Source organism: Indicator indicator, chromosome 20, assembly GCF_027791375.1.
Source record: "Indicator indicator isolate 239-I01 chromosome 20, UM_Iind_1.1, whole genome shotgun sequence".
Lineage (NCBI taxonomy): Eukaryota > Metazoa > Chordata > Aves > Piciformes > Indicatoridae > Indicator > Indicator indicator.
In genome coordinates, this window is record NC_072029.1 from 12,813,239 (window position 1) to 12,833,173 (window position 19,935).

At 38.6% G+C, this 19,935-nt stretch overlaps 1 protein-coding gene across 1 annotated transcript in view; it reads right to left on the reverse strand.

The window, feature by feature from the left end:
• The window catches only part of MPP7 (MAGUK p55 scaffold protein 7), an 83,438-nt gene that overhangs the window by 16,072 nt on the left and 47,431 nt on the right, over positions 1 to 19,935 (reverse strand). Inside the window, exons 6-13 of the mRNA XM_054389978.1 lie at positions 17,815 to 17,896; positions 16,788 to 16,873; positions 14,913 to 14,987; positions 14,120 to 14,316; positions 13,532 to 13,596; positions 3,445 to 3,465; positions 3,333 to 3,344; positions 2,188 to 2,229 (exon numbers count right to left, since the gene is read on the reverse strand). Of these exons, the coding sequence (XP_054245953.1) occupies positions 2,188 to 2,229; positions 3,333 to 3,344; positions 3,445 to 3,465; positions 13,532 to 13,596; positions 14,120 to 14,316; positions 14,913 to 14,987; positions 16,788 to 16,873; positions 17,815 to 17,896 (580 nt within the window). The remainder of the gene's footprint in view (positions 1 to 2,187; positions 2,230 to 3,332; positions 3,345 to 3,444; positions 3,466 to 13,531; positions 13,597 to 14,119; positions 14,317 to 14,912; positions 14,988 to 16,787; positions 16,874 to 17,814; positions 17,897 to 19,935) is intronic.

The following is a 19,935-nucleotide window of genomic DNA, read 5'->3' on the forward strand; positions in this document are numbered from 1 at the left end:
TTTGCACAGCACAAAAGTAAGAATTTTCTGTCCTCTGCAGCTACTCAGCAAGATTTGCTCAAATTAGTACACTTCAGGCAGTGGCATTTGTCCACCCTGGGAAGTTATTCCACAGTAGCTTGTTCCTTGATAAAATACAACTGAGAAATAATTCAGGAGAGAAGCAACCCTAAATGTGACTTAATAGAATTGTCCTTCTAATGGTTTGTGAATCCAGGTGACCTTGAAGCATGAGGCAGTTTGAATTACTGATCACTGTGTCCTGTTACCATACACAAAGGAATGATGACATCAGCTTTCAGAACCTACCTGCTTGATCTTCAGATAGGATATTTAATGAACCATTCTAAGTGAAGAGCTCCAAGGCATCTCTAAATTCTAAACCAAATAGGTAATTATTTGCAAACAATGAACATACTTGTGTTCTTACCCCCAAACTGGTCCTAACCTTAGACAAGTCTGTTTCTCCCTATTGTTTCATCTTCTGGCTCTCCACTCCAACATCCCACTTCCAATAGCAAGGACTCAGGATGACAAGACTGAAGCTACCATCTCTGAACCGATGGTAGCACCACACCATGTGGAAGACTTCCAGAGACCAATCACTGCCTACACTGTAGTCATTCTCCAATATTTTTGTAAAGTTTTGACTAAGTAAACTACTCCCTCACCTTTCTGTTCTTTGCATCAGGGAAAACAACAGCTTCTTCCTTAGGACATCTTCCCAGACTGGCCAAGCTTTTCTGGTAACCATAGGCCAAAATGTATTACTGAAAGGGTTACAGCACCAAGAAAAGGTAGACTCTGTTTTGCCACCTTCAATTTTAAATAAATCAGCAGCTGACTAAGATCTGATTCAAAACCCATGACAGTCTCATCCTGAGAATTCATGCAATCCATATTTGCAGACAGAAAGAAAAAAATTTGGGTGTGTGTGTGGGGGTGTGTAATTGTCTTTTCTCTTTCAAAGAGAGGATTTGATAAAGAAAATGCAGTTCATCTTCAATCATACCCAAAGTGTCATCTCCCAAACATATTTCAATCTCAGTATAATTACAACTCAACATCAATTTAGTTGATTAACTAACAAGGGTAAGAAGTCTATTTTCAGCATGATCAGATGACCACTAGTTCCACAAATGCATAATGAAATTATACCACATGAAGGTTTTGGAAAGAGGTTAAAGTTCTTTCAGTTCTATAGTTAGTGTGCTCCTGATGTAATTTATACACTAAACTTAAAATCAGTGTTGTGCAATATGAAAACCATCCCTAATTTACAGCAGTGATCTAGGGTGTTTCAGTGAGCCCCATGGCTTGGATGTACTTAAGCACTTTGACGAGTTCCTTCCCATTCCTCTTGTAGTAGGAGGATGAAAGCCTTGGGAAAAGGGCTGGTTGCCACACAATCTCCTCCAGCCAGCCTTCAGCTGGCAGGAATTCTGGACAGTTTCAACTAAAATATTTTTGCATAGCTTTTAAAATGGCACAAATTAAAAAGTTGAACCATATCATGGAACATTCACCTTTTTAAAATGTTACTTTTGTTTGAAATTTGGAATGTTGAAGCCAAAGCCAATGGTCTCCTTCCCCTCCTCGTCCTCCTTCCCCGCAATGATACATTGAGCCCAGGCTAGCTTTAAAGCTAAATTTAAGTTGTTGAGTTATTATAACTTATTTTATTTTGTAATGTGGAAAAAAGAACCAGAGCCTGCAAACCTGCTTGTATTCTCATTGAATACTCCCCAAATTGTTAGACAGACATGTACAAAGAAAGAAAGTGTAAGCAAAAGTTGGATAAAACCTTGGCAGTGCGTCTTCAAAGACTTACTCAAACTTTGCACCATACAGGAAACCTTTTGTTTCATTAAACACATTGCTGCCATAGTGTACTTTAAATGTCAGTATTTTCCCCAAAATTTATATACAAATTTTTTAAAATTTTGACTTAAAAGTCAAACCAGTATTTTAGTAGCTTATGTTTAACCAGGTAAAGGGACACACTAGATAAATCCTTTATGTCAAATCCAATGAGCCATTTTTAAAACCTTAATGTTCATGCTTTCTTCATGCACAGTAAGGACATTTGTATGCAGATTACCCCCAAAAGCAAAGTGGACACAGTAGTTCCAGGGAAAAGAAGCTGAAAGAAAGGAAAAAAATTGTCTTTTGTAACCAATTGCTCACCTAGATAGGATCCACTGTTGTAACCAGCACATTCAGCATCTTCTGGACGAAGGGTAAAAGCATACAGAATAAGAGCCGAGAAATAAAGCAGAATAGTTAGAAGCCCAGCAAAAAAATACAGAAGAAACTACTTAAAAGATGAAAACTGTACCAAGCATAGCATTGAAAAGCCTTCCATAAGCCATTGTCTTAAAAACATAAAACAATGTTGATTGTTTTATATTTTAGCTGGAGATATTCAGGAATTTTGCAGCATGCACACTGATCCTTTCACCTTTAGCAAGCAAAAACTGGGATGACAGCATTCTAAGAAGTTCTAACACTGTATTATTCACACTCTATCAGTTAGTAGAGAATACAATGCCACTTAAAAGAAAGCAAAATGTATTTGATGTAAATCAAGCTTTTTTTTTTTTTTGTCCATTCCCCCCCCCCCCCCCCCCTAAATTATCCATTATCAGACTGTAGCTTTAAGTTTTGGCTCACTGGATTAGACAGAAAGGTTTTTGATCAAAAACACATCCTCTCATTTGATGTAAAATAGCTATAATGTGTATTTTTACATGCCAGAGGCCCTTTGATCAAAAATATGAGCTGCAATTTCTAATGCCTTTATAAACAAAGGCCTCTTAAGTTAAAACCCCCCAAGAAATAGAAGAGATCAGCTGCTGTTACTTTAACATACGCTGCAAGCATAACAGTAACCAGCTACACTCGGAGGGAAAGACTAAAGGTGATACTACATGCATGAACTTTCTATCATCTCAGAGAAATACTTTGTTAGTATTAATTAGAAATGCAAGACCTCTCATGGTCACATCATTAAGTCAGAACCATCCCTGCAGCCCAGCCCGCCCAAGTTTTGCTAATGGCGTTTTATGATACTACTTTTCTATACAGGGAAGTTCAAGAGAGAGAAGGCAGTTTAAAACAATAGTTGGAATCATTGATCTTTACATGAAGCAACAAGGAATAATCTGGTATTTTTATCTACTTGAAAGATGATTCAATGTATTTGGTGGCAATATAAAAGCATTCTATGCATAACATCTCTTAGAAACGCTGGACTATATTCAATTTAATTCTAAACACATGTTCTCTAAATAAAATCATTGGGCTATGCAGGGAAACTTTTGTACATGTACCTTCAATTTCCTCTGAGAAGCACAAAGGAAAAATAGGAAAGGAAATCATTAAACAGAGTGAAAACATAACTTAAGAAAGCAAAGTTAAATTGAAGAAGAAAAATGCACCTACCACACTCAATCGCTTCCTCATCTTAGAACAGCCAAAAAAGCAAAGTATTATTGTTTAATACTTCATAAACAGGGAAAAAAAGTCACTTTGTAAGCTACTCTAAAATCCCCTTACAGGACCTATTATATTGAGGCATAAACCAACATAACAGCACCAAGTTGAATTCACATTTAACTACACCATTAGAAAATAACCTAAAAAGACATTGAAATATTCTGTGCACTTTAAATTTCCTTCTGTTTCTCCCAACATTTATTAGGGAGCAATGACCTTACCCAGTTGTCATGGAAAAATCACTTTGGTATTAAAGGCAAAGTTTGTTAATTCTACTTAATTAGTCTTAACCTAGAATTTCTAACAACCAGTACCATGAACATCAACTCAGTATTTTTCTGCACTTATACACCTTCTGCTTGCCTCTATAAGTGAGTAAGTTTCTGCCTCCTTGATAGTGGAAAGAGTATATTTTCACAATCACCTTTGGGATTTCACAGAAAGGCGAGAAAATATAATCACAGAATGCCAAGTTGGCAGGGATCCGAAGGATCATCTGCTCCAACCTTGCTAGGTGATAGTGAGGTTGGAATGAGATGGCTCAGCACTCTGTCAAGCTGAGTCCTAAAACTGCCCAGTGTAGGGGAATCCACTGCTTCCCTTGGGAGATGATTCCAATGTCCAGTTGTTCTCACAGGGAAAAGTTTTCTTCGGGAGTCCAATGGGAATCTCCCCAGCAGCAACTTGTGCCCATCACCTCTCGTCTTTTCCATGTGACTCCTTGCAAAAAAGGAGTCTCCATTCTCCTGGTATCCATCCTTCATGTACTGGCACATGGTATTAAGGTCCCTCTTAAGCCTTCTTTTCTCAAGGCAGAGCAAACCCAGTTCTGCCAGTCTTTCCTCATATGAATAATGAATTTTTGCTCAAAAGATACTATGTACTAAGGTCTAGACTTATAGAGAGATTTTACAATCTACATCTCATTCACAATTCCTTTGGAATTTATCTGTATAAATATACTTCAGATAGAAATATTTCAAAGAGTTTCCATGAACATGAAGAAATTACTCAAGAGATATTTGGAACCTTTCTGGTGTACCAAACAAAGGCTAGCTTAAAAATCTCCTGCTTATTCAACTGCATGGAAGAATTTTTCCCATTTCATGTCATGCAAGTCTTTTTTGCTTTGCAGAATCAATTTGCTGAATCAACAGTACTGTTTTGCAGAATCATTTCTTGGTACCTTTTTTTCTTGCACGCGAATGCTTTAAAATATTGATTTGGAAGATTTCTCTTAACCCTGTTTAAAGTTTATTTCTACAGTTGAGGTGATCAAATGGTTTTAGAAGGCTGGAAACCTCTCTAAGGTGGTTGACCACATCTGGTGCCTTAGCAGCATGACGACAGTTTTGTGAGTTGAGACTGAAAGTGTTGGATCCTTTCTCCTCTCCTGACCTTAAAAGCGCACGGTTCTTGAAGTGATGAATGCCCTAAAGCTGGACCTAGGATGCCAGGCTGGCTTCCAGGTACTATTTCTTTCCTCTTCTCTGTGCTGAGAGACCTCTTACACTTCCTGGTATGTCTGACGAGTTTCTCTGCATTTCTATTTCCATGACTTTCAGTAGGCCACTCCTGCTAGTAATAAATCAAAGACATCAACATTCCCAAGTGAACCACCTGATCCCAGAGAGTACAAGCCAAAATGTCAACAAGCTTGGATTATACTGAAATAAACTGAAGAGTTCTGAACTTTTTGTGTGTTGCTAAAAAACTTCATTCTTAATACTGCTCTTGGCTTTCTTGAGGTACTCCTATGGCTGAAGATAACAGCTTAAAATTAAAAGATGTGGGAAATCTGTGGGTTTTTGTAACTTAATGCGTCTATGAAAGAGTCATCAACATGTAGCTTCCAATTTGAACTTTAGCAGGAATTTTACCAGGGTTTTTGCCTGTGCCTGTCCCCAGTTAAGCCAGAGGGTATTTGCCAGGAAACTTTGTACTATGATTCACCACTAACTAATACAGCTCTGTGTGTTTGAAGGTGTTGAGCCCATGCAGCAGATACGTTCCTGAAGTTATCGAGTTTAGAGACATGGAAAATTGGTGTAGATTTCAGGTTAATACAGTTTCACTAAACTGAAGTGGGGTGTTTGTCTGGAAGGAATAAATAGGAGACTAAAAGATGACAGAGAATAAAGAGGAGGAAATTGTATGGGAAGTGAGGAAAAAAGGCAGGGACAAAACTGAAAAAAAAAAATCCAAACAAAAATATACCCAAAACAACCCCAAACAAACAAACAAAACCAAACCAAAACCAAACAAACCCCAAACCCAACCCATAAGGCAACATGGAGCAAATAAAAGACCAAGAAAAGAAGATCAGTTAAATGTAGTGTGGTAAGAAGGGACAGGAAAGTACAAAGAAAATAGTCAAGGAACAGGTTTATGAAACAACAGCAAAGCAGAACAAAGACATAAATGGGAAAAAAGAAATAGGAAACAAGCACAATGGAAGCTTAGGAAGTAGGAGTTTTATTCATTGTAGAAAGATTTCAGCAGAGCCAATCTGCTAAACTCTAACAACACAAACCAGTATCACACACGCTGTATTTTTATACCTATTTTAACCGAAATATATTAAGACTTGGTTTCGGGGGCCTCATCTAAATCATATTCCTTATGTAGTTCAAAACCAGTGCCACTCCAGGAACTTCCTCAAGTCTTTGGAACAGTCCAGCACCAGATAAAAAGTTCAAGCTTTTGCTGACTTTCCTTCAACAATATTTCCATCAAAGAAAATTGCTGAAATATTTCTCAATCTAAAATTAGACCCAGCAGCTCTCTTCCCTTTCCTTAGAAGTTATCCTTTAAATTCTATTTCACTCTAGTAAGCAAGAAATTTGTGACATACAATGATCTGCATTACAGTGAATATATTAAACACTCCTGAATTTTGAGTGATGAACAGCCCCACACAGCAACCAACATTTATACTCTTTTGCAGGCTTCTATTCTATAGGATTCTGTTGATTGAACAATACATATATGTTCATGCTATAGGAAATTTAAGGTGATCTAATTTAATCTTCTCATAACATCATCAGATAACAGTATCTCTACCAAGATAATTTGGAAAATGAAGAAGGATAGTCTTGCAGTGAAGGACAGAGCAAGAGTTTATGAGATCCATTTCCACTTCTGTCTCATGTGACCTTGACTCAAATGTGATCCAGCTTCAGGTTTCCTTATTTTCTCTGTGGTAGCAGGAAGTTAGCATTTGTAAGGAGAGGAGAATTTTGAACAAAGATGCTAATGTGCTAATTTAACTGGTTTATTTTTTTGTTTTTCCTTGTAACTACCTACAGGTGGGCAATCAAGTTTCAAATATGAACAAAGAAAAATACTGAGGAGAAAGGCAGAATGAAGATCGTGCAGCAATTATAACCAGCAAGAGTCCTACTATGCATTTATCCTAAATGCTTGGTCTTCAAATAAAAGTGGTACAAAGTGTTCATTCTTTCAGCCTGTTTAAATTCTTTTGTTGGCAGAACATGATCTTCAATTCACAAGACACTCATCTATGGATAAACTGGGTTACATCTTGTTTGAATGAACACCACTTGGCTGCAGTTAAATATTTCCTCTTGCTCATACAATGCCAATCACATATGGTAAATCAAAATTGAAAGTAAAATGGGTTTTAAGCCCCAGAAAAATGACATGATGATGGCTTTGCCACAGTGAGTATTTACAATGAGCATTAAATATGCAGACCAAATGTAGTTTCATGGAAAAGCCATCTCTGAACAGCTCTGTCGTGTAGGCTACACACATATACATATTTATATATAACTATACACATACACATATGCATGCACTGCCCAAGTTAACACAAGTTACAGGCTATGCTAGCATAAAATATAAAGTTACCAGTAATTTTCATACCAGAGACAACACATATATAACTTAAGAATAAACACAGTAACCACTGTGAAAGCAAAATCATGCTGAAGGAGCATGTCATGGCTGATTATTGCAGTTTGTGATAACTGCAGAACAATGAGTTCATTCTTATTCAAAGAAATGTACTTTTTTAACCCCCTCAAAAACCCCAGGTGATCACAGTTTTATCTACAAATTAAAGAAACATACAAAAGCAAGAATGACCATGATTTTGATGACTATTACAGTCAGAGCATGAGAAGTCCTTGCGTTCAAGTTAACAGACTAGAAGCTATGAAACAAATGAGTTCTTCCCTGTATTGAATCTCATGTCACTCCTATCTGGCCAGGATGCAGCAACAGGAGACCTTACAGAGCTAACTCTGGCTACAAAGTTGTGCCCAGGCTAAGGCAGGAATGCTGTCAAGCATTATTGAGGGACACCAGGTGAGCAGGTTTCTGTGGAGCTGGCATTCAGTGGTGGCTCACAAGCTCAAACACACCACAGCTGGTTGCATGCAGCCAGACACACCTCTATTGTGCCTTCCCCTGCATCTCACAGAGCTCCCACCCTCCCCACATCAGGGGAACTGCACCTGGAGGATTCATCCTACTCATACAGTCTCATGCAACTCTGGTCCTTTATTTTCATTCCATTTTCTTGTTTTCTTTTCTGTGCTTCTTTTTCTTATAATTTTCCCCAGTGTAATTTTCCAACAGAATTACTGCATAACACTGCTTCTTGCTGAAAAGTTGTTGCTAGCAGCTATTGAGAAAAACACTGAAAATGCATGAGAGGTTTGATATCCCTCCAGCATTTCTGCACTAACCCAGAGCCTGGGAGCTAACACTCTCCATCCTATCAGCACATCTGACTACCACTTATCTCATGCTTTTGAGACGTACCAAAGATTAACATTGAACTTATCGAGGATTTCTACCAATAATAACAAAACAAAACAGGGCAGAGATCCCATTAGTAGTTTCTGCAATCACCATTTCAAAGACTTTTAACAAAACAAATATATTAAATAGAATCCAGCACCAACTGAATTACAGTGCAAAGAGTAGCAATGCTCTTGTCTAATACTGTTGTGTTCATCTAATCATTTCAAAACCCATCCTCAGTGGGGTTTTGTCTAACAAGTTTCTGGGCAGCTTTTGTCCATCTGTTCTTCCATTGCCCTTTTGCAATACTTGCTTCTTTTTTTCATCCTCAATATGAAATTTTACTTTCCTGCTTTTGCCTTTATTCCTACTTTTCCTGCACCTTCCTCTCAATGTAAAACTATCTCCTGTCATTGGAGTCTCCACCTATATTATCAGTTTCCGTCCTACCTCCCTCTCAGGTAACATCAAACAAGTATTTAGGATTTAATAATGCACATTCTGCATTTGCAGATGAGAAGGTGTGCTTGCACTTACCTTTCCACACAGAATGCACAGTTTTGCCCTATCCTGCAGTGTACACATGACAGCTTAGAGGTTTTTCTCTTTGACTGGCACAAGATAAGAATGATTCTACTTTGACTTTCAAGAAAATAGCTAAAGGCTGGGAGAGGTGTGTGTGTGGATCTTCCACAGAGCTAAAGTATTTACTTGTACTTGCATTCACTTTGCACACAGACACAATTAAACACTTGGCTACTGAAGTCAAACTAAGAATTGGCATTTCCATTCTAAACTGATCCTTTTAATAGTTTAGAACTACACTGGGTTTCTGGGTTGGGTTTTGGTTTTGCGTTTTTTTTGGGTATAAATAATTCTTGCTGAAGAAGTTGAAAGTATTGTCTCCTCTCTTTCCTCACTATGTGTATACATACAAACATCACCAAAAAAGGCCACTTTTATTTCGGTTCCAAATTGGTGATGCACAAAAACATGCACAGATGAGCAACTTCACACAACACGCATTGCTATGCCGAAAAGAGTGAAAAATTCACAATGCAAAATAGAAAGAAGGCTTCTCCGAAGTAACCAGTCTAGCTTCTTGCAGGTTTTGAACCTTATTTAATTATCAAAGCAAATCCTGATGGATGTTAATGTTACAGTTATTGACTGTTTCAGTGAGCTCTTTTTCTAGACATGATAATCCTTCCTGGTTCTACAACTGGCTTGAGAGGTAAAAAGGAAGTTGTAGGATATTTCTCGTATATTATAAGATTTTGACTGATTTTCAGATTAATTTTCAAGTAGAAGGACCTTATCACTCTGGAAGCTCCACCTAAGAAAGTAGAGCTGACTCACATTTTCTGGGTAGCTAAGAAAATAGAATGTTTCTCCCTGATTCTCCCTGACAAAAACAAAGCCACACACCCGGGTTTCTTTACAAAGTGTGGGATCTGTGGAATTAGTTGGCTGCACAGAGCAGGCTGACATCCAGTGCTACTAATGGTGTCCTGTCAGGAAAGGGACTTGTTAGCAGCTCTTTTGAAATCAATCGGGTTTTGGTTTTGGGAGGCTATAAGAGTATCAGCTGGCAAAATGCCCTTTCCCACCAAACTAAGGAAATTCAGGTTCAGCTGCAAAACAATCAACCTCACAATACACAGCTAGTTCAGGAAGATCTACAGAGCACCAATTTCAACATTGGAGAAGCTGATGTCTTTCAATACAGGATTAAAAAAGAATCAGACTAAATCATGCATTACCAATTTCACACTGCACAGAACTGTTTTGGTTGGAAAAGACCTTTAGGATCATCAAGTCCAACGATTAGCTTAACACTGCCAAGACACCATTAAACCACGTCCCTCAGCATCACATCTATATATCTTTTTAATACTGCCACTTCCCTGGGCAGCCTGTTCCAATGCTTGACAACCCTTTCAGTGGAGAATTTTTTCCCTGGCACAACTCAAAGCCACTTCCCCTTGTTCTATCACTTGTACCTTGGGAGAAGAGAGCAACATACAGCTTGCTACAACATACTTTCAGGGAGTTCTGGAAAGTGAGGTCTCCCCTGAGCCTACTTTTCTCCAGGCTAAACAACTGCAGTTTCCTCAGTCACTCCTCATAAGACCTGTTCAGCTTCGTTGCCCATCTCTGGACCTGCCCCAGCACCTCAATGTCCTTCTCGGAGTGAGGGGCCCAAAACTGAACTCAGTACTCAAGGTGTGGCCTCAGCAGTGCTATGTACAGGGGGGCAATCACTTGCCTGGTCCTGCTGGACATGCTGTTCCTGATACAGGCCAGGATGCGGTTGGGTATCTTGGCTACCTGGGCACCCTGATGGCTCATGTTCAGCCAGCAACCCCACATCTTTCTCTGACAGGCAGCTTCCCAGCCACTCAGCCCCAAGCCTGGAGCATTCATGGGGTTGTTGTGACCCAAGCGCAGGACACAGCACTTGGTCTTGCTGAACATCACACCACTTGCCTCAGCCCAGTGATCCAGCCCATCCAAATCCCCCTGAAGAATCTCTCTACCCTCAAACATCAACACTCCTGCCCAATTTGGTGTCTGCAAATGTACTGAGGGTGTCTCGATCCCCCCATCCAGATCATCGATAAAGATGTTGAACACAATTGGTGCCAGGACTGAGCCATGGGGAATACCACTTGTGACTGGCCTCCAACTGGATTTAGCTCCATTCACCACCACTTTTTGGGCCTGGCCATTCAGCCAGCTGTTTATCTAGCTCATCCAAGATATGAGCAGCCAGTTTCTCCAGGAGGATGCTGTGGGAGACAACGTCAAATCCTTTACTGAAGTCTAGGTAGACAACACCCACAGCCTCTCCATCATCCACTGAGCAGGCCACCTTGTTGTAGGAGATCAGGTTCATCATAAACCCTGCTGACTGGCCTGATCTCCTGGTTACCCTGTATATGCTGCATGATGGCACTCAAAATGATCTGCTCCACCACTTCCTTACACAGGAACTTGTTGAATAAAACTTTAGAGTACAGTAATCAGTGGGCCATGCCCCACAATACAGAAAAGGGCTAAAAAAAAAAAAGAAAAATCAGAACCAGCAGCCCTTTCCAATTTTGTTTCCTGTGCCACCTTCCTTACATGTTTCCAGTGCTGGCAGTATGCTGTTTGCCCAGTTGGGCAATGCATGATTTTCCATTATTGTGATTGTACAAACACAGAAACAGCCTCCACTTCCAACAGCTTCACTGCTTACTTGATAACATGAAAAACTGTCTCACTTTAGAAGGATCACAAAGGCAGAGTTTCCCAGATTACGTGGAATATTCCTAAGAAGCCAAGCAAGTGGAAAGTTTTCCTGAGAGCAACTTGAGCTAAGTCCTAGTCACAACGATTTTTTATAGCTGAATTCAGGTCCTCTGTGAAGATCTGACTCTCCTCCCAGCACTAAAACCCTGTTTCATCTTTGTAGGAAGGGATGGACCTCTACTCAGAACAGCACTTCCCCTCTTCCCATGGACATCTGGCAAATTGTCACAGGATATGGGGATGAGAGAAAATGACAAGCCTGGAATCCCTCTGCAGTCTTTCCTTGTTCAAAAGGCACCACTGCCTTCTAGATGGCATTTAGCTGGACCCTGATTTGTTTAAAGAAAGTCTAAAGGAGAACAATAACAGAGACACTGCTTGACTCCGAGGCTTTGTCATGTTCTAAAAGAAAGGGGAGGAAAAAAGTCTCTCTTCTCCCTTGTTTAAGCAAATTAAGGCAACAGCAGACAACAATAGTAGACTTTGCACTGTGGGTCTTATTTGGGTTGTAATTTTGGCAATTTTCAATCAAATCTGGGCTGCCTATTCAGAAGGCTGAGATGCATCTTGTCGAGCCTTTCACTTGAAAGTCACTAAAAAGATGCAGCCCATAACAAAAGGAACCATGCAGGTTTACTGCAGCAGGTGATTTACCTCTTCAAAAGCACCAGTGCCACCTTAATTGAAGGCTCTTGCTGAGGGTATTATCCAGATTCAAGAACAGTGGACAGAGAGAAATAGCTATACCCTGGGATCAGACACTTTTCCAAAACTGGGGCAGAGCAACTTGACCTAGAACCTAGAAAAACAACAGATTTACTACAAGCTGGAGGAGGCTCCTCTTTGTTTCTAAGATCTGTGTAAGTTAGAGAAGCTATAGTTTAATCATAGAGTCTATTATTCTAATTACCAAACTAATTAAAGGCTTTGGAGTTAACAATAGCATTAGGGCACCCCATGAAATAGTGAAATGGAATGGATAATAGAAAAATGCAGACTATTGGAAAACTAACAGTAATTATTAGTAATGGTTAAGCTTCAGAACACAAAAGCCATAGCAAGGAGTTAAGAAAACTGCAATAAGAAACCTCAGTAAGAAGCTTTAAAGTTAAAAGCATTTAGGTTTGCACTTCGTGTGCCAGCAACCACTGCTTGCCATAGTGTCCATACTCTCTGTTTTAATGTTAGAGAATGAAGGATGTTTGGAAGCTTTAGATCACTTTCTGAATACTTCTAGCTGAACTCACAAACGGGTTGGCATTTAAGATTTAGATCCTGCTGAAGCATAATAGCTTCTAACACTGCACTCACTTTGCTATGAGCCTGTACAACCAAAAGAAATAACAGGTCAAGTAAAAGACACAGTAACAATTTAAACAGATGTTGATGTAAATTCCAGTGGGAAGAAAATATTAGTTTTGATGTATATGCTTTCTTGGAGCTTATTTTTCTTATGTTGTGCAACTACTGTACTTAAAAGACTACAAAGAACGAATTTTAAACAGTAAGAAGTGGCCTGTCAAAGAAATGAAAGTCCTGACTTTTAAAACTTCTTGCTGCTTCATAGGACACAGGACCACACCAATGATATGGGAAGCCTATCTGACCTTTTATCTCACCTTCAACATAAATTTCACTATATTGATGCAGACCAAATTATCTAAACTCCAGCCAATTCTGCACTATTTCAACAGGAAAAGAACACTCTTCAACCTTTATAATATTATATATCAAAACATTCATTTGGCTCAGTGCTTCAAAAACAAAGTCAGAGGTTTGGGGAAAAGTCTTAGCTGCTTTTAAAGCTTTTAATTTCAGCTCTTTCATTTATTTTCTCACTGATACAATGTGATCAAGAAGATGTGCCCAGGAGAAATGCTCCTGTAGTCATAGGGCTGAAAGGAACTGCTTTATAAGGTGAGAGATCTGGAGTATGATTTCTATGCCAGGTTAACAGACTTACATGACTTTCTGTTGGAAATTTTCAGTGGTTGAATCTGCACTTCTGGTCTTCTTAGTGCAAATCTCCTATAAAATGGGAGGTGATAGGGGAAAGACACAAACTCCTCAGTTTTCACTGCAAGTTTCAGATCAATAAACACTTAACATCACAAGACTATTGCAAAATATCCAGAAGATTTAAAAAATATATTAACTTAATGCAATCTATTCACCATGTTAAAAAAAAAAAAATCCTCAGCCTCAAATTTTTGTTAGTTCTCCAAAACCTCCTGCAGTTCCTATTCCTGCAGAGCACATCACTGTGAATGCAGATACTGATGTGCTCTTTTCCATATGTTTTTTCTTTCACTCTGGATCAGTGATATCCTATCAGTTTTTATCATTATTGATTCCAGCCAGACAAATAAGGAAATCTAAAGGACTCCAGCAACAGGTTTCCAAGTTCAGTTGTCTTGCTGCAAACGCAGGTTTATCGTACCCATGTAACTATGAGCATTACTTACGTCAACCATGCTAACTTAATAGCTTGGCAAATGAGTGTCTTCTCTTACTACCAAAAAGAATGAAACTGTGCTTCTCAGTAGCTCACCTCTCCTGGAAATGCTTTGAAGGGATCAAGCCTGCTCTGGGATTGGCATCACCTTCATGTTTGGCCTGCCACCAGGTTGCATCATCCTGGCTCATGATCTGAAGGATATCTCCTTTTCTGAAAGCAAGTCCAGCTTCTTTACAAGGAATTGCTTTATCCTCATTAGGATCATAGTCAAATAGGGCTCTGATAAACATCTGAAAGAAACCATGTTTGATCTTTATAATCAAAGCATTAAATCTAATCCAAAGGTATTCCCCTTTTCTGCTTTTACTGTTCAAAACTGTTGAACAAAATAACATGAAGCAATAAACATTTATAGCTGTAAAACACTCTCATTGAAGTCTAACATTAGAAGTTCATAACTGAATGTTAAATTCATTGCTTCTGCAACCACCATGTAGTAAAGTCTCTGTGGTTCAAGGCAAACAGGACTCTGCAGGTGCATAGTGTGCCCATATGGGGGACAGAAGAGAAGATACTTTTGAACCAAGGTGCTGTCAAGTCTGTGATGGAAGAAAAGGAGTACTTGGAAGCAAGTCAGGTCCTCGCTGAAGATGGATGATTACCTATGTGATCTTCACAGCTGCAGAGTCAGAGCTTAAGGACCATGTTACACTCACCTGTAAATCCAGCGCCTGAGTACTGAAGTGTACAATGCACTACACGTTGTCACATTAGGAAAACAGAGTCAGGAGGCATAAATCATATTTTTTGTTCTGTTATCCAAGCAAACAATATTCATCCTCAGCACAACAGTTACTGGAAAAGCTTTTGGAAAAGTCTTGCCTACCTTGCCTTCCTTCACTGGCATTTCTTCCTTCACACTAGGTATAATTTTAAATGTAATCGCTCCTTGAGACTGAGCCTGGTGAATATTTGAAGAGAAAATGCACTGAGATTTAAGCTGTACATTTCAAAGAGAGCTTAAAAGAAATTCTAATTAGTTCTAAAATACTGAAATAGAATTAATCCATCCTCTCACAAGCATGCTCCATAGAGTTTGACATCTACACTATGACAAACTTTACATTGCAAAAATTAAAATGCTTGGTTTTATTTGCTTCATTGATGGGCAGAGACAGATTGTTAAAAATTGGGAGCTGCACGTTGCAGAGGTCCCACTTTGGCACTGAAAGCAGGAACAAATGCTACAGCTAAAATATATGCATAATAGAAGCAACTGCTAGACTCCTGGCACAGTTTGGACATCCCTGGAAAAATCCAACTAACATTTCATTTTTCAAAAACACAGAAGATAGAAAAATTCAAACAGGCTTATGCCATATTTATCATATAAAACCATTGGGGGGCGGGAGGGGATTTATTCTTTTGGCAACTTTAAGAAACTAGAAAAGAAAAACATATTTGAATAGTCTACGTGTACTAGATGGAATAAAAAGAGCTCCACTATAAATCTTGAAACAAGTTAGCCATCATCAACCACCTCATCCATTCATCTTTCCCTACATCCCACTTAAAGTGTGTCTGGCTGCACGTTACTTATTAACCGCAATATATTCCCACCGCCTCAGTGACACTTTGCTGCTGAAGGAAGTGCTAATCAGCTGGAGCCTCTGCTTGCTATTGCATGTGGCTGAGGAGTTTCATAAAACCAGGAGAGTGCAACAGCCAGCCAAAGGTTCTGGCAAAATGGAAACAGCCCTGTCCACTACCAGGCGAGACACACTTCTGCCGGCACGTCTGCGCTCCAAGAGCTCACTGTTTGACAAGCAGCAGCCAAGCTCTGATTTCACCAGCCCTAGCACTGGAATCAATAATTCTGTTACTTTTGAAATCTGCTCAAACTAGCTTTTGATGTTTATATTGTACCTCAAGGAGATAAATGAGGAAATTGTTCACACCTTTTCTAGTGCTATTGTGTTTCTAGAGATTTTTAGGTATTCGTTTTTGCTGGAAAATGTTTCTGTAGGGAACACAAAACCATAAAGGAAGTAGGAATATTAGCAGGCTAACACTAGAAATTAATCATCAGGGTCATTGAACCAAAACTGTGAGAGAGGCACTCAATTCAGCAGGCCAGCAAGGTATTAATGTATATTGAACTGCCTACATCATGACCCTCAACAGCTTCTTTGCTGTAAAAAATACTAATTATTTCATAAGAAGTCTAAATTACTTACTTTGCAACAGTGCTACATAAGTGAGAAAATTAGACTGGTTTCAGGGACTGTAGTTCAGAGGATTGCAAATGCAGTCAGATATATGGATCCATACCTCCAATCCATATAAAACATAATCTTAGTACACCACTTTTAGATTCTATCAAGTATCATGTATCATGAATTAATTTTCACATGGAATTAGTGTGTTGCTAATTAATACATTTTAAATAGTTTAAATTCAACAGCTCATGATGTGCCTTAAAAACTGTAGATTATACATTGAGGTCTGCAATATTCTGCAACATATTTACAGTCATATTACCATCATTAACTCTTTACAATAACATGTCATTGCATATTCCTGTAACATGTGGAAGATAATGGTTTAAGAGAAAGGAAACAGAGGTTTGTAAATTATGGCACTGGAAGAAAAGTCATTATTGTAGAATATACTTTTTTCAAAGAAACACATCAGAAATTGTGAAGTCCAATTATTTTTTTCTTGACTCTCCTAAATTACTTTTCAAATGTTTGGTATTTACCAGGATGTGTATTATTTCTTCAGGTTTTTTATCATCTACTGGAATTCCATTGACTTCTCTCAGTTCATCACCAACGTGAATAAGACCTACAGAAGACAAAGAGACAAACTGACTATGCGTTATACAAAAAATACCTTTAACATTTAGGGGTTTTTCTCCCTTGTTCATCCACTTTAAGATCTAATTTAAAAGCAAGACTATATGATGAACATGCCAGCTACTGTCCTCACAGATAAGATGAGAGGTTGGTTTACTCATCTCCCTTCCTTCCTCTTGAAAATTAGCACCATTTCTCTACGACTTTTCCAGACCAATACGCAGATGTTTGAAAAATGTCTGTGCCAATTCTTTTTCTAATCCTACTTTCTTACTGCTACACAGCTGCAAGTACTGCAAAGATCACTGAAGCTGCTGAGTGCTAATTTGTAGCACAAATGCTTACTAAATTTAAATATATATATATACACACACACATATATCTATCTAGATTTACTCCATTACCCCATCTTAGTGTGAAAAACTGTCCTAGATTCTCATCAGTGAAAAGAGGCACTTCAGAGTCTAATTCAGGATCTCCTCCTTGTTCTTGTAGTCTTTGAGCACCCCGAACTAAACAATGGCAGTCAAGGATGTGCTGCTATTTTAAGAATTACCAGCTGAAACTCCAAATGGATGTCCTAATACAAAACAGTACAACCATCCTGAGTTACTCCATCAGCAGGATATGATCCTGGCATATCCCATTATTTCTAAGTGGATGTCTTCAATTGGAAACAAATAATGATTAATTAATTAATTAATCAGTGTATATGCTAACTGAAAGATACTTGGTTGCAACTAAATAGGGGGGGGAAAAAATGAGCAAAAAGATTTTCACCAGTATCGAAATATCACTTTGAAAAACTGTCCAGACCCCAAATATTTTTGTGACAGTGACATATTTCATTTCTACAAAGGATGCCATTTTATCTCATCTTGTTCCAGGCTCTAGAACTTGAATGGCTAGTGCCAAGCAGCAATATCTTACCACTTCTATCTGCAGCTCCTCCACGCATTATCCTGGCCACCACAATTGCACCAGTTTGTTCATCCCTTTTAATAGTAGCTCCCTTGGTTAAAAAAACATGGAAAGGAAAAGGAAAGAGAAAAAATGATGGAAAAGGGGGGAAAATGGGAAATGGGAAAAGAGAAAGGAAAGGAAATGATTTGGTTAATTTCACCATAACTTTAATTCTCAACACTGAAAAATGTTTGCTTTATAAAGCTGCAAAAAGTTGTCAGCACATCAATGTGTGAATAAGCCAGAAATGATACTTGCTCTTGAAAAGAGAATACAAAATATGTTGCTCTGTTGCCATCCTCTTAAATTAAAAGTGACTTCTTTTCCATTTCCCATTCAGCAGTAACTTGTGCATTCTGTATGGACACAGGTGTGTTTTGGGGTTTTTTTGTGGGTGCAGGTTTTTGGGTTTTTGGTTTGTGCTTTTTTTTTTTTGTGCAGCCACTCATCATCATTTTGCTTTACAGAGTTATTAATAAATAAAGACAAATTTGAGAATTGCTCCTGCATATGGGGGATCACCTGGAAGGCCCACGGGACAGAAGTGCAGAGGAGGGGAACGTTTCCTGAGGTAGCCACGGCTGTTTTCATACATTACACAAACACAGTGCGAGGCATTCAGGTTAAATGACATCATGTAGTTGAATTTCCAGCAAACAGCTGTCTAGATGAGAGAAATGCCTTTGTAACTAGAACTGCGAGGGCCAGCTGAAGAGAGGCACAAGGTGATGGGAAATCAGCAGGCAGCAGCAGTGCCAGTAAGAAGGAAGGGATGAGGAGGCACAGAGTTGCTGCCTTGCAGACAGATGGGAACCAGTGAGGAGAGAAATGCTGGACCTGCTCTGGTGGGTGGAATTCCCAGAATAAGGAGGAGGATTTTAGCTAGATAAACATACTGTATAATCATCTCCAAAAAGGTTATTTGATCCAATATTTAGAACAACCACTAACAACAAAAATCACAAAAAATGCACCTTCTGGCCAATCGCTTTTTACTTGCACAGGATTATTTTGCCATGTCTTTAGTCACCTGTGATAGGCTCTGTCTTGGTCAATCAGCAGAGAGATGTTGAGGGCTCTGATAGGTAAGGCAATTTGCTGGAAATTTCTATAGTTGTGTTTGGTGAAGGAACAGTTTTTACTTCACCTCTGAGTATAAGAGTGGTTAGACTTTCATCGAAGAAGTGTTGTGCTTGAAGTAAGGTTCACCAGTACTTTATGAAGTTCCTTAATTAGATTGTTTTTATAGCTACCTTCCTCTATTTGCTTACGTTAAACATGAACATGATTTTTATCACTATTTCAGGTTTTCACTGTTTCATAAAGTTGAAATATGTGCAAATGAGTAGCAGGGGTGACATTTTACTGCAATTAACAGTTTAACTGACTATTGTGGCAGGTTTAGGGTTAAGCTTGTTTCCCTTTCCTTCTGCCTCTAAGATAAAAACACAATGCACGACATGAAGACAAAACAAATGGGAAATTAATTACTATTTTTTAATATGTAACTTACATGTAGGACAAACAGAGAAAAACTGGAACAGTCACCACACATTCTTTCTTGGTTGAAACTTTAACAGCAAACAGCACTCCTCAGAGAGACTGATGTGCTGTGTTTATGCATTTTGTTTTACATCTTAAATTTATTAGTATTAAATTCTATTCATAAGCAGAGTAATTCTGCAATTTACTAACCTTCTTATGTGGTTTTTATCATGTAATTACATCAGGAAACATTTGTTTGTGTTACAGTTTTAAATGAGCCTGAGAGTTTCAAAAAGATATTTAACTACAGCTAGTCTCACTTTAAAAACACACAATTGGACTTCTGTACAAGCATTGCATACCACCAGAAATGTGTTAAGCAAAGCATTAATGCCTCTAGCCTATATCTCAACAGTAAGTTCTGACCTTGCAGCAACAGATATTAATTTGAAGTTTATTATTAATACCTTGAAAGTTACTCTGTTGAAAAGTACAAAGCCTCTTTTCTCTCAATATGTCCATCAAAAAAGAAGAAAACGACCATTAGGATGCTAGAACCAAATATAAATACAGGATATTTCCACTATATTTTTCATATAAAAC